This window comes from Littorina saxatilis, linkage group LG11 (genome assembly GCF_037325665.1).
Source record: "Littorina saxatilis isolate snail1 linkage group LG11, US_GU_Lsax_2.0, whole genome shotgun sequence".
NCBI lineage: Eukaryota > Metazoa > Mollusca > Gastropoda > Littorinimorpha > Littorinidae > Littorina > Littorina saxatilis.
In genome coordinates this window covers 16,383,096-16,398,306 of record NC_090255.1, presented here as the reverse complement: position 1 = coordinate 16,398,306, position 15,211 = coordinate 16,383,096, and the positions used below count along the sequence as shown (strand labels likewise).

General features: G+C 41.8%; 1 protein-coding gene across 1 annotated transcript in view; it reads left to right on the top strand.

Annotated features, from left to right (window-relative positions):
- The first annotated feature begins 270 nt into the window (after positions 1 to 270).
- The window catches only part of LOC138979864 (NAD(P) transhydrogenase, mitochondrial-like), a 29,408-nt gene continuing 14,467 nt past the window's right edge, over positions 271 to 15,211 (top strand). Inside the window, exons 1-8 of the mRNA XM_070352618.1 lie at positions 271 to 393; positions 3,734 to 3,975; positions 4,505 to 4,606; positions 5,224 to 5,512; positions 6,108 to 6,295; positions 6,846 to 7,001; positions 8,251 to 8,455; positions 12,385 to 12,452. Of these exons, the coding sequence (XP_070208719.1) occupies positions 3,745 to 3,975; positions 4,505 to 4,606; positions 5,224 to 5,512; positions 6,108 to 6,295; positions 6,846 to 7,001; positions 8,251 to 8,455; positions 12,385 to 12,452 (1,239 nt within the window). The 5' untranslated portion in view covers positions 271 to 393; positions 3,734 to 3,744. The remainder of the gene's footprint in view (positions 394 to 3,733; positions 3,976 to 4,504; positions 4,607 to 5,223; positions 5,513 to 6,107; positions 6,296 to 6,845; positions 7,002 to 8,250; positions 8,456 to 12,384; positions 12,453 to 15,211) is intronic.

The window sequence follows — 15,211 nt, the reverse complement described above, 5'->3', positions numbered from 1 at the left end:
GAGAAAGAAAGGAAGTTCGTGTGAATGTTAGCATAGGGGTGTCAGAATAGACCTTTCCGTGTGCGATAAAATATGTTTGCAATATTTACAAATCGACATCAGTGATGACATGCAGGGTAATAACTGCAAAATAAAAAGTATTTTTTCTCACTTACATCTCGACCGAAAGATGTCAGTGTACGACTGTTTCAGCAACGTGAAGATAACGAAAATACGGGCAACCACCCCGCCTCAATATTGAATCCTTCCCAACCATTGCCATGTGACACGTGCGCGACAATTTGATTGGCTTGTTGCAAAAGGTGGCGGCCATACCTCCAGGCTGCTTGACCACGCGTATGGGGGGAAAGAAACGTTGAACTAAAGACTTCAGATGCTGCACTGAACGAATCTGTGAGTTTTATTGGTATTAACAATGATCATTCTCTTGTCGAACAATGCTACAAGCAGCTCACTTGCATGCGTTTTGTTGTACGCAGTCTCGAAACCATGACGTAGCGTATGCTTTCAGTATTCGGCTTGCTTTTTGAGAGTGTCCTTTCTCAAGATCACACAAGGTTGGGGGCCAAAATGTGGTCGCTTTGCATTTTGTCAACAAAACGCGTGTGGCAGGAACACTGCAGAGAAAGTGTTATTATAGCCTGATGTACATATCTGTTCATTTTGTTGTCTTAGAGTCATTGGGTCGTTGTCATTTGTGTACTTTGATGTTCTGGAGGCGGTGTGCACCTGTGCAAGTTAGCGCTGTAACCTGTTTTGGTTGTTACCCCTTACCACCCCTCCCCCCAGGTCACCCACTTGGACGGTCAGTGGTTTATCCCATGTATCTTTCAGAGCAATCACCAGTGATGTCGGGTGTCCAAGAGCAGTTTGAATGAATTAGAACTTGATGACAATTAAACTTATAATATATATTTCATTTGCAATTGCGACAAGAGTTATAACTTATATAGACGTTTTTGGTATCTGAGCAGCTCTCGTGAGACACGCTCTTTGTTATGCTTTGAACATCGCGAGAACTTCGAACTTTGGCTTGTGCAGCTCGCACGAGATCGCTGTACCGCATGCTTTGCTATGCTCTGAAGTTTGCGAGAGATCACGAGAGCTTGGAATACCGATAGGGTCTATTGTGTTAGGGAACCACATTTTGAACCTTATACCCTTCATAACTTAAGTAAGGGAGAATATTACACTTGCAGTGGTCATGCTTTTGGCATCAAAATGCTGCTCCTGCATGCATTCGACTGCATGTCGCCAACTCCAAATTTACAGATCTTTTCATAATGCATAAATAGCTCTGACAATATCTGATGTGTTTTTGCAAATATATTGGCATTCCAGAAGATGCTGAGACAACAGAAAACTTATGCTGTTTGATGTAATTACCCCCACATGATAAAGTTTAGCAGTGACAATTGAGCACATATTTTCTTGATAATAAGCAGTGTTGTTGCCAGCCTGAGAAGACAATAGGTCATTTGGACCTCCCTAAAAAAAACAATAGGTCCAAATGTCCTGGCTTTAAAAAAACAATAGGTCCAAATTGTACCGCCATACCAGCGAAAATAGCAAAACAGATTAGGCCACACAAAAAAAGTTGTATGTTTCTGGTCACCCGACCCTACCTAGTATTTTTCCCGCCGACCCTAGACTTTTTTTTATTGCATTTGTTAAAGAAAAGGAAAAAAAAGCGTCAAAACGAAAGTAACAGACGGCAGACCACACAAGGGGGATAACCCCGCATCCCTTTTGTCTCATTTGTTTTGTAATGTGTTGTCTTTCTCTTTGTATAGTAAGTCCAGTCTCTTTGCGTCACTGTATAGTTATTTTCTACCCTGACCACAAAAAACAAAAAACAAAAATCCCTACCTACCTACCCTTTTTTGTTTAGCCATGTTACCAGAAACATACAACTTTTTTTTTGTGGCCTTATATGTGTTTGCAAGTTTGTTTGCACCTTTGTTGCAATTGTTTTTTTACAACTTTGTTGCAACTTTTAGCAATTTTTTGGGGGCAACATTTTCAGGCTATGATCCTGTCTGATCTTCGCATTACCATGCCATAGTATTATATTGATGAACTTTCCGCTGTTTGCGCCGTTTTCGGTAAAAAGGTACACCGGCTGGATCGGGTATTTCCGTAAACGCAGCCTCGAGTTTCAATGACGACAAACACGGACTTGGCGCCGAGTGCATTTTCACTCGTAGCGAACATGAGCATTTCGATCGGGGTTTGTTTTCCGATTTTGCAACTCCCATTCCATTCATTGCAGACCTTGTCCGCCTTGTACGAATATGTATTGGTCAGTTGACCACCAAAACGTAAAAACTATCGGTCCATCGATCGGACAAGGCTAGGTCCAATGCGTCAAATCAGAAAGGAATGCGTCAGAGACCGAAGACCGAGGCCTGGCAACAACACTGAATAAGTCAACAAGATGAATGTATCCTTGCATTCATGCAAAGAAATTCTTGAAGTAGTGTGTTGATCTTGGTCTCTTCCTGTTATTTAATGCACGCTTTATCAGTGAACAGCCAACAGTAAATTTGTTTTTTCACACTTCACTAACTAAGATATGAAGCAGTTCTTTGCAAATGAAGATACTTTTTCTGTATTATATGCACATCAAAATGAAAACGGATAGCCCCTCCCCCACCCTCTTTCCCGCTCTTTTTTCCTCTCTGTTTGTGATATTTCTTCCTCTCAGAGTCTCGCATTCATATTCGCCCACTCTGTGCTAGAACATTCGAGATGCTGGAGGTATAGAGCAATCACCCCTTTCCTTTCTGTGTGTGTTTTCTGCCTGTCATGTTCACTTTTACCCACACTAAAAACCTTGTTCGCCTGAATTGTGTTGCAGGAATGTCAGAAATGCTGTAGGTTTAGTGAGCAACCTTTTCTTTCTGTGTTTTTGTGTTATTTTTACATTTAGTCAATTTTTGATATACATCGATTCAGAGAAAACTGCTGGACCGATCTTCATGAAATTTCACATGAGAGTTCCTGGGTATAATATCCCCAGACGTTGTTTTTTTCATTTTTTCGATAAATATCTTTGATGACGTCATATCCGGCTTTTTGTGAAAGTTGAGGCCGCATTGTCACGCCCTCATTTTTTAATCAAATTAATTGAAATTTTGGTCAAGCAATTTTCGACGAAGTCCAGACTATGGGATTGAATTTTAGCCCAGCAGCGTGAAAATTAGTTAAGTAGTTTGCTAATTAAACTTGTAATTTACTAATTAAGATCGAATTTTCACTAGCAGTTTTAAAATTAATTGCATCGTATTCCTCAATTTCTTCTGATTTCAAAAACATATATACATATGTCATGTTTACCATAAAAATGTGCTCAGATTCAGAATGAAAGAAAATAAGAAATAAGAAAATGAGTACTGCCTTCGAGACGAGCGTGACTAGTCTCGGTTTTCCGTGTGGTTAGTCGAAACTATCTTAATACAGTCTTGGCGATGACTGGTTTTTTTGTGTGTTAATCTGTTCCTATTATGCCGACAGCTTGACTAAATGTGCTTATATCACTTCACGCGACTTGTTGCCTTTCATGTTCACTTTACCCACACTAAAAGTCTGGTACCCTAATTTTGCAAGAACTTAATTTCAACATGCTGATGGTTTAGAGAGCAACCATTCCTTTCTGTGTGTGTTTGTGTCCTTTCTGCCTTTCATGTTCACGTTTACCCTCTCTAAAAACCTTGTACTCTTTGTGTTGTAGGAACGTCCGAGATGCTGAGGATTCAGAAGGCAGCCCTGCTGGCTGACAGCATAGGCTCCCATGTCAGCAAACTCAGCCTGCGTTGCAGCCGTGGCCTAAAGACTGCGGGGCGACGGTTTTGCCAGAAGGCGGAGAAAGATGCTCCTCCCAGGGGCATCCCCTACGAGAAACTGACCATCGGCGTGCCGAAGGAGATCGCCCACAATGAGCGCCGTGTAGCCCTTTCCCCTGCAGCTGTGGCGGTGAGAATGTCTAGGAGCTTTTGTGTCTATCACTGTTTCTCTCTCTGTTTGTGGGTTAAAATGTACATGTATGTTATTTTGGTCGACTCGAGTGTATGCAGGCAAGGAGGATGCTAAGACTTGAAGAAAAATGTACGATTTATTGTCTTTTGTTCAGAAACGTTTGACTTATTCAGAGATCACTTTTAATGATATTAAAACAATCGGGTCACGTACAATCAAATTGTTCTTGTCTGAAATAGTTTTCCTGGCTCTGTTCAATATTACCCTGACTCTAGGTATAATAATTTTCCTGACTTAGTTAATTATTTTGATATGTAAGTGACATTGACAGCAATGGAGTTTATGCAGAGTCAACTTACCAATAGTTCAGACCTCAATACTGTTAAAGTTACTACAAGCAGAACGTCAGAAATGTAGCATCAATTTCTTTCATTCTCAAAACAAAAGTGGGACCTACTTTCATTTTTGTCTTTTTTTGTGTGTGTGTGCAATTTCTTGGAAGATAACGTCTGTTCTTGTCTTGCAGAATTTGGTGAAGAAAGGTTTCGCCGTGAACATTGAAGGAGGTGCCGGTGAGGAGGCCAAGTTCAAGAACGAAGATTATGAGGCAGCGGGCGCCATCATTAAGGTACTGGATTCCTCAGAGTCCTTGATTAACTCTAGTCCCAGACCTGTTTTCCCGTATTATTTTGGAGTAATTTATTACTATTTTTTAGGATTTTGGGAAAAAATACTTTGTTAAAGTCCAGACTACGATTTTCACATATGCTTCAAATAAAGTTTGCATAGCTGCCAACCCTCCCGGATTTTTCGGGAATCTCCAGAATTTGACAACTTCTCCCTGCTCATATTCAAGACTAAACGGTCTCCCTGGCTCCTGGATTTTGACTTCAGAAGGTTGGCAGCTATGGGTTTGTGTTCCTAATGTTGGTGTTTGTAACCACTGGGTTACTATTTTGGTCGTCAGATTACTATTTTTTATTTGACCATTACTCTTGTCAAGTTTTGGGGTAAACAGGTCAGACTGACACAGCCTGCTGTATCTAAAGTGGTTCTGGCACCTGAGGGAAATCGGTGATTTAGCCTAAATTATTTGAGATTGAATTGACTTGGCTATTATGTGACTGCACACAATTTTGTTTTAGTACTTATCAGGTCACATACACAAATCTTAAAGCAGCTTAGCCAAAATGTTGTTGTTATTCGTGCAATTTTCATATTCGTATCATCATTCCTTTTATCAAGGGGGAACAAGACACGTTCCACTCCGACATCATCCTGAAAGTGCGCCAGCCGCTGGCGGAAGAGGTGGACAAATTCCGTGAGAACGGCACTCTCATTAGCTTCTTCTACCCCGCCCAGAACAAAGAGCTCATCGACCTGCTCGCCGCCCGCAATATGACTGTCTTTGGCATGGACTGCGTGCCGAGGATCAGTCGGGCGCAGGTGTTTGACGCCCTGTCGTCTATGGGGAACATTGCCGGTTACAAGGCCGTTGTGGAGGCTGCCAACAACTTTGGTCGCTTCTTCACAGGTGAAGTTGTGGAATGAATTTTTTTTTAAAAATCTTCTTTTTTTTCTTTTTTTTCTCCACCTTTGCCTTGTTTTAGGGGTTTTCAATACTTGTACAGTTGACCTCCAAAAATCTGAGAAAATCAGGTTATGAAATTGAGGTAAATATATACAGGCTATGAACCAACAAATCTGAAAAATGAAGGTCTTACAAAGGAGGGAGCCTTTAATCTAAAATGGGGGGGGGGGGGGGGGGGGCTTGGTTTCCAGTGTTAAGGGCAAAAAAAGGAACTGTCCAAGATGGGTGTAGGGTTTATATTGCACAGATTTCATCAAGTTTATTCTTTGGGTTTGATAGAAAATTGACAGGTTAGAGTTTTGCACTTCCTGAATAAAGTTTGAATCTGTTGAATAGCCAATTGTAATTAGTACAATTTAACAAAACTATCACCAGGGAAAGAACAACATTCTGTCTCGGTTCATTCTTCTCTAATCCACGGAAAGTGTGTTATGGTTATCTGTCTCTAGCAGGTCAAGGCAGTGTTACTTATTGGTCGCTGAAAATGGTTGTTATGGAGAATCAAGGACAGCAATGTTCAACATGTGTGCGTGTGCAGGTCAGATCACGGCAGCAGGGAAAGTGCCGCCAGCCAAAGTGCTGGTGATTGGTGGAGGCGTGGCGGGTCTGTCGGCCATTGGTACCGCTAAAAACATGGGTGCCATTGTCCGAGCCTTCGATACCCGAGCAGCAGTGAAGGAGCAGGTGGAGTCCTTTGGAGCCGAGTTCTTGGAATTGAACGTCAAGGTAGGAAGTTTATTTAAAGTTTTTTATATTCAGCTTGATTCTTTGAGAGTCTGTACAAAGTTGACTCCGGAAAGTAAATTCCTTGTCGAACCCAGCATTCTAACCAACACCGAACGTGACTGGTTTCAAAGCCAGCTCTGTTACTCACTGAGCTAGGCAGAAAAACTTAAGTCATCACTGAGAATGCAAGGAGTTTATGTTTATTGGTTCAGAAAAGAGCGAGAACATAGACACAGTTGTTTCATACCAGTGACTGTTGCATGTAAACCTTGAAACTCATAGCTTATTTGTGCACATTATATATACAATTTCCATGTTATCTCATACTTGTTTGAGTATGCGAGTGCCAATGCCTTTGATTAGTTTAAAGGGCTTTGTTGCTTATTACTGTTTCAGAAACTAACTTGGCCATCATATCTCAATACTGCTTTGGTTTGATTTTAGGCTCTTCATGCATCGGTTTCCAGGACTCTTCTTGGCAGAAGTTGTATTAATCTGAATGCTGCTGAGTGAATAAAATGTGCTCATGGACTCCCTTGACTTTCACCAGGAATCAGGGGAAGGCACTGGCGGCTACGCCAAGGTGATGTCCAAGGAGTTCATCGATGCGGAGATGGCGCTGTTCGCAAAGCAGTGCAAAGAAATCGACATCCTCATCACCACCGCCCTCATCCCCGGCAAGCCAGCGCCAAAACTCATCAGCCAGGTCAGAGGAACGTTGATGAGTTTGCTCCAGTGGTGATTTGCCAATGACCTAATAGACGAATTCCCAAAATAACTCCGTAGGGTTTGTATGTGGTGAAGGAGAGTGACACTCCCTTCGCTAGTGATTGGCCCCTCCGCTGTTTGGCCGAGGTTTTGCAAGATAATGTCACTCTTCCACAAGCCATACAAACCCGACAGTTATTTCCCAAAATGGTCGATTTAGCCCCGTGCGAGTTGCACTGTACCACTGAGTGAATCTCAAACCATCTCTCTTGTTTCAGTATGTGACGTCACTTCCACTGGCTTAATTTGGGACTATACCGATAGTTCAGTGGGGAGGCTTGGCTTGAACGAACAGTGGAAGTCAGATTATTGTGATTCTCAATGCTTATTATTGTCTCAAGTTTTAGGAGACTGGTTCAGCATAACTCTCAGTGAGACTGGTTCAGCATAACTCTCAGTGAGACTGGTTCAGCATAACTCTCAGTGAGTCTGGTTCAGCATAACTCTCAGTGAGACTGGTTCAGCATAACTCTCAGTGAGACTGGTTTAGCATAACTCTCAGTGAGACTGGTTTAGCATAACTCTCAGTGAGACTGGTTCAGCATAACTCTCAGTGAGACTGGTTCAGCATAATTGTCACTTACTATTGTCTTGTGTTCTGAGCGCCTACCATAAGCCTAGTGGAAGCAAATGACAGTGTTTTTTGTGAAGCTTTATGTGTCTGTCTTGGCAAACCCAAATTGCTTTGAAACAGAGTGTCTGGGAAAAAGGCAAAGATATAAACGAGATTGTTGTGTGGCAGATTAGACTCATTCATTTTACGCACAGACTTCAAAGATATAAACGAGATTGTTGTGTGGCAGATTAGACTCATTCATTTTACGCACAGACTTCAAAGATATAAACGAGATTGTTGTGTGGCAGATTAGACTCATTCATTTTACGCACAGAATTCAGAGTTAATAGTAAGTAGGTTTTACTCCAAGGATCTGAGAAAATCGGGTCTTAAAAAGGAGCGAGTCTTAAAATAGGGGTACATTTACTGTCTATAAATAGTAAGTCTGAGAAAACAATGTCTTGAGTCTTAAATTGGGGGGTCTTAAAAGGGGGGTTCCACTGTATTGACTGAAAGGAATTTACTGAAAGGGGTTTTGATTGTATTGTCTGAAGGTTGGAGACTACCTCTTGTAAATGTGATAAACTCTAACGGGAGTTTGTCTTATGTGGCTGTTTTTGCTGTGTGGCAGGAAATGGTGGAATCCATGAAGCCAGGCTCCGTGGTGGTGGATATGGCGGCAGAAGCCGGCGGCAACATCGCCACCACCAAACCAGGGGAGCTGTACTCGTACAAAGACGTCATCCACATCGGCTACACCGACCTCCCCTCTCGTCTGCCCACCCAGTCCTCCACTCTCTACGCCAACAATATCTCCAAGCTTCTTTTGTCTTTTGGTCAGTTTTATCATAGATTACCTTGTAGTTGAGAGTCAGAGTGGCGCAGTGCTAGAGCGCTTGCCTCTCACGCTGGATGTCGTGCTTTTCCCCCACTCGGGGCAAATACAAATACCAGATTTTTCTAGCACTCTGACCCTATTCAGGGCCGAGGAAGGTGAAGGCAGGGAGGGAGAGGAGATGGGCACCGCCCTCATAAAGCTGGCCCCAGAAAAGTTGAGATCTCTAACCTCTCTCCCCCCTACGACCAGATGGTTATGGGAATGCCTTTACCTTTTCTTTTTTTCTTTTTTTTACCTTTTAGTCTGTAGCCGGAAAATGTGTCTGTTGCTTGGGGGGTTCTTTGCAAATATAGTTTGGAAGAAAGGAAGGGTCCTTTCAGAAGTATTTGTTTTCGGATTGGATTTTCAATCAGTGGTTTAGCATCATTTACTGTGTCACAGAAATGCTGGGTTGGTAGCCTAGCTTGCTCTAGCTGCCCTGTCCCATTATACTACGCATACTCTGTGATCGGGACTGAGCTCCCCGAAGGGCTTTCCCTTACTTACCAGAAGTAGCAACCATCGTTTTCTGATGGAGTTACAAGTCAGGGGTTTTAAGTACGTATTTATATGATTAATATCTTCTTCTTCCTTCTTGGGTGTAGATGTACACTCGTGTGGTTGACCCTGCCATTTTGGCAGCCATTCTCCGATTTCGAGGGGTATATGACTAAGTGCCAAAAGGTGCGCACGAAAAGCGGACAAAGGGGCTAAAAAATAAAAGTTGACAAACACGACTGATATTGTGATTTTTGTTAAGACAACAGATGCTGGAACCCAATTACGAAAAGAAAAGATAAATTTACCCAAATGATTTTACAAATAACGATAATTTTGTTCGTTATATCATTCAAAACGGCACTGAGTCATAGCATTAAGGTTATCTCGCACGTTTTTAAAGCTAGGGCTTTGAAACTTGGCACACAACCAAAGTATAATGACCTCCAGGTATGGTGCACATCACATTAAACAACATTGAATTTCAAGGTCACAGCGAGGTTAAATTTCCTTTGCAAACTGGAAAATTGTCGTTGTCACGTCTTACATGTTTTAATACTAGATCAGTTAGACTTTACACACTTCACATACTTTCAGCATTTTTATAAAACCTCATTAAAAGTGACCTGCTTGTTAATCTTTGTCAAAGTTCAAGGTCACAGCGGGGTCACATCTGGTCCAAATGTGGAATATTTTCAATTTATTCAGCGCGTTTATAGCACGAGCTTTGAAAATACACACAGTTCTAGTGTATAATGTTCACACACGATTAAAGTCTGGTTGAAAAAGTCAAGGTCACAGCAGGGTCGCGTTGAGGTCAAACATATACATTTTTCAATGAGGTTTTCTCATATGTTTTTGAAGCTAGGGCCTTGAAACTTGGCACACTACGCAAGTTAAATTAAACCTCATCAAATTCCAAGGTCACAGTGAGGTTAAAGATCCTTTAAGGATATTTTCTAAAAAAGGTGACCGCCTGGTTAATGTTTGTCAAATTTCAAGGTCACAGCAGTGCCATCTGGCTTAAACTTTGAAAAATTGTCAATTTCTTCAACTAGTTTTATAGTGTTTGAAGTCATTCACACATGATGAAAGTCTGGTTGATAAAATCAAACGTCAAGGTCGCAGCGGGGTCGCATTGAAGTCAGACACATACAATTGTCATTTTCACGAACGCCTTTTAAGCAACACCTTTGAAACTTCACACATTCCAAAGTTTTGATGTTGTTTGGTTATAATCAAAGTGTGGTCAATTTCCATGATTGAGAGCATTCAGAGGGGTCAAGTTGAGGTCACACAAAAGAGATTAAATTGTCGACACAACAGATGAGACTGGCTACCACTGTTTATTTTAATACACTTTTATGCAAATTTTAAATTGTGTTCAACCATATACACCAAACTCACCCAAACTCCGGAAACATCCAAGAAAAGGAAAAATGTGTCCAAGCAAGGAAAAACGCCATTTCTTCAAAGGCTGGAATAACTACAGATGCAGCCGCGTCATTACACACAATGCAATTACGTCATACATCATACATTTCTATGAGTCATGTTGAATGGAATGGTGGCATGTGCCTCTATTCTAGCTAACAACAAAGCTGAAAAAATGAATATTATCTGTTTGTTTTGTTTGCTTTACCCGTACGAGACCTTTCTGTGACCTTGACATGTGACAAGGATCTACCTTAACTTCTTTAAGTCGGAGTTGAGAGTTGTGTGATGTTTGAAGGCTCTCCCTTTAAAAACAACTGAGATAATGATGCATTTTCGTGTTTTTGATTTGCCCATGTGACCTTGAGATTCGACAAAGGTCAACAAGACTTTAACCGTGTATGGAGGCTATTAAGCCCAAAGATGTGAACTTTCAAGGTTCTTGCTTTGAAAAACTCTGAGAAAAAGGTTATGTTTTTTTTTTTTACCCACACGAGACCCTGCTGTGACCTTCACATTTCTCAAGGATCAACCTTGAATTCTCCATGTTGAACAATCATTAAGCAAAAGCGTTGTTTGAAGTTTGAAGGTTCTAGCTTCAAAAATCTCTGAAAAAATATGTTTCATCCGTTTTCTGAACCACATGTGACCCAGCCGTGACCTTGAAATCTGACAAGGGTCAACAAGACTTTTACCATGCATGGGGGCGATTAAACCCCAAATGTGTGTGAAGTTTCAAGGTTTCAACTTAAAAAACGTCTGAGAAAAATATACATTTTCCTTTTTGGACAATGTGTTGCACGCAAGACAACACGACAAACGCTCGTGTTATCATTCTTTTACTTTAAGGTCGACTTGCGTGCCCGCTCTTTCGCTAATCTCAATTAAAATTCATCTTAGAAGTTCGGTTTTATTACGCTTTTAATTAAGAAGATTAAACTAAGACAACAAATAGTTAGTTTTACCCATTAAACTCGATAAGGTAGTGACATTTTATGTTGAACGCAAGAAGGTGTCGCACGCAAGATCTGAAAAGATGTTGACGACATAATTTCAACACTTGATAGCGCAATCGTGGTTCGTGATTTCTTCACAAATTTTGAACACAGAATGTGTCACGTGGTTCCGTAAATGAAGTAGATCTTTGTACATGTAAATTTTGTTTTTAAAAGAAAATAACCGTTAATTACCGAACATTTTGTCGCACGCAAGATATGACGAAATTTTCAAATCGTTTTCAAAAATGCTGTTCAAAAGTTCTGCAGTCTTTGCTGGATTACTTGAAAGACAGCAGTTTGATACACCGTTATCGCTTGACGTGTCGACATCAATTCCAGAGTTTTTGAAAAAGAAATTTAGTAAATATCTGCGATTGAAAAATGTATGCCGTGATGACGAATCATCTTGCGTGCGACACCTTAAAATTCCGTTATCGAAAAAAAAAAATTCTCTCGAGATTTAGATTTGACGTTTGGTCTCGTCTGTAAAGCGATGTTTCAGGCATTCAATCAAACTAAATGCAATTCATTTGTGCTTCTTGTTATTTTTCTGTGGCATATTCAAAACACGAGGTATCACGATGTCCTTTTTCAGATGGCCGGTTTTGGCGTTATTTTTGACTTTAAACAAAGATAACTTCAAAACCGTTCAAGTCAGACACACGAAATTATGTCCACTATCTCTTCGCACATTCATCCACACACACACCAATTTTCAGCAGACACACGTTTTTAGAAACATTTTTATTGTAAAACAAAGTCGTCTTCTGTTCTGTGAGCACCTTTTGGCACTTAGTCATATATGAGAAATATTACTCATGTTACTTCAACCATTTTTTTCCGAAGTGATAAAACTTTTTGAAACTGCACACTACGCTGTGAATAACTTTAATTTTTCACCTGAAATGTTGATTCAATATGTGAAGTAAAAAAAGTGAACAAAAATTTGTTGTTTCAGGTGCGCAGAATCATTACTACTTGGACATGGCAGACGAGGTGATCAGAGGATCTATTATTCTCCATGACGTAAGTACCTGTGTCTCGATTACAAGTCACTGACCTGTGTCCTCCTGTGATGGTTTAAACAGGCATGGGAATGGTCCTCGATTCCGCTAATTTCAGAGGTTTAGAATTGAAATTTCAAAGGATAAAAAACTTTTCAGAGGAAAAAAATTCGCAAGAGCGTTTTTGTATGCTCAAATCGTTCAAGCGTCTTTAAAAAGAACACCTCTGTATGAGGAAAAGATTATTGACTGCAGCGCTTTTCGGTGAGCCAAGTAGTTGAATTTGATACTAACTTTCGACTAACTTCCATTAAAAAATGTTCCTGACCCCCTCTTGATTTCAGAGGATTTTTCTCTCAGCCATTCCCGTGCCTGTTTAGAAAATGAAGGATGTAAAGAAATCTGCAATTATTTTTGTTCACATTTTTACGTTCCTGTCAAGTCATAGAATGTTTGTGATGATAATGATAATAATTAAGTAGATGTGCAACGCCAAGGCACTGCATACCCCAGCGAAAGACAAACCTCTCTCTTACTCTCTCTCTTTCTCTCTCTCAAACACACACACACACGAACACACACACACGAACACACACACACACACACACACACACACGCACACGCACACACACACACACACCCCAAGTCACACACGTACACACATACACACTCACTCACACGCACTCACACACACACACACACCCCAAGTCACACACGTACACACATACACACTCACTCACACGCACTCACTCACTCTCTCACACACACTTCATACACACAAAACACACCCCCATACGCACATATAGACAGACGGACATAAACACCTTTACAAACAAACACACATACACACACACACACACACACACACACACACACACACACACACACACATTGACTCACACAAATCTCATACACACAAAACACACACTCATACGCACATACACGGTTGGCCTAGTGGTAAGGCGTCCGCCCCGTGATCGGGAGGTCGTGGGTTAGAACCCAGGCCGGGTCATACCTGAGACTTTAAAATTGGCAATCTAGTGGCTGCTCCGCCTGTCGTCTGGCATTATGGGGTTAGTGCATGCTAGGACTGGTTGGTCCGGTGTCATAATAATGTGACTGGGTGAGACATGAAGCCTGTGCTGCGACTTCTGCCTTGTGTGTGGCGCACGTTATATCTCAAAGCAGCACCGCCCTGATAATTATGGCCCTTCGTGGTCGGCTGGGCGTTAAGCAAACAAACAAACAAATACGCACATAGACAGACGGACACACACACCTTTACAAACAAACACATATACACACTCATACACACACAAACATACACACACACTCATGCACACACACATTCACACACACACACTCTTTCTCCCTCTCTCTCAGTCTTTCTTACACACACAAACATACACACACACTCATGCACACACACATTCACACACACACACCCCCCAAGTTACACACGTACACACATACACACTCACTCACACGCACTCACTCACTCTCTCACACACACTTCATACACACAAAACACACCCCCATACGCACATATAGACAGACGGACATAAACACCTTTACAAACAAACACACATGCACACACACATACACTTACGCACACACACCCACCCACTCTCTCTTTCTCTCTTATACAAACAGACACACACACACACACACACACACACACACACACCCACACACACTGTACATACGCACGCACACACGCACACACACACACACACACACACACACACACACAACCACACACACATTGACTCACACAAATCTCATACACACAAAACACACACTTATACGCACATAGACCGGCACGGTTGGCCTAGTGGTAAGGGAGGTCGTGGGTTCGAACCCCGGCCGGGTCATACCTAAGACTTTAAAATTGGCAATCTAGTGGCTGCTCCGCCTGGCGTCTGGCATTGTGGGGTTAGTGCTAGGACTGGTTGGTCCGGTGTAGGAATAATGTGACTGGGTGAGACATGAAGCCTGTGCTGCGACTTCTGTCTTGTGTGTGGCGCACGTTATATATGTCAAAGCAGCACCGCCCTGATATGGCCCTTCGTGGTCGGCTGGGCGTTAAGCAAACAAACAAACAAATACGTACATAGACAGTCGGACACACACACCTTTACAAACAAACACATATGCACACTCATACACACACAAACATACACACAAACTCATGCACACACACATTCACACACACACACACACACACACACACACTCTCTCTCTCTCTCAAACACACACAGACACAGACACACGTACACACACACGCACACACACACACACACCCCAAGTCAGACACACACATACTCACTAACACGCACTCACTCAGTCTCACTCTCTCACAAAAAAACTTCATACACACAAAACACACACCCATACGCACATATGGACAGACGGACATACACACCTTTACAAACAAACACACACACACGCACACACATACACTTATGCCCACACACACACTTACACACACACGAGTACAGACTCATGCACGCGTGCGCGCGCGCACACACACACACACACACACACACACACACACACACACACACAGTAACACTAACACATGTGCACAAAATGAACACAAACACACACACTGCGCGAGAGAGAAAGACTTCAGGGAGGCATGACGTCATGATGCATTAATTGACGTCAAAGACTTTCGACCGTGACGTATTCTTCTTACGCGAGCTTTATCCATAGACTTGGAAACTACGGAATTTCTACCCGTCCAAAACGGCCTTGGGTGGCGTTTGCTGAAAAAAT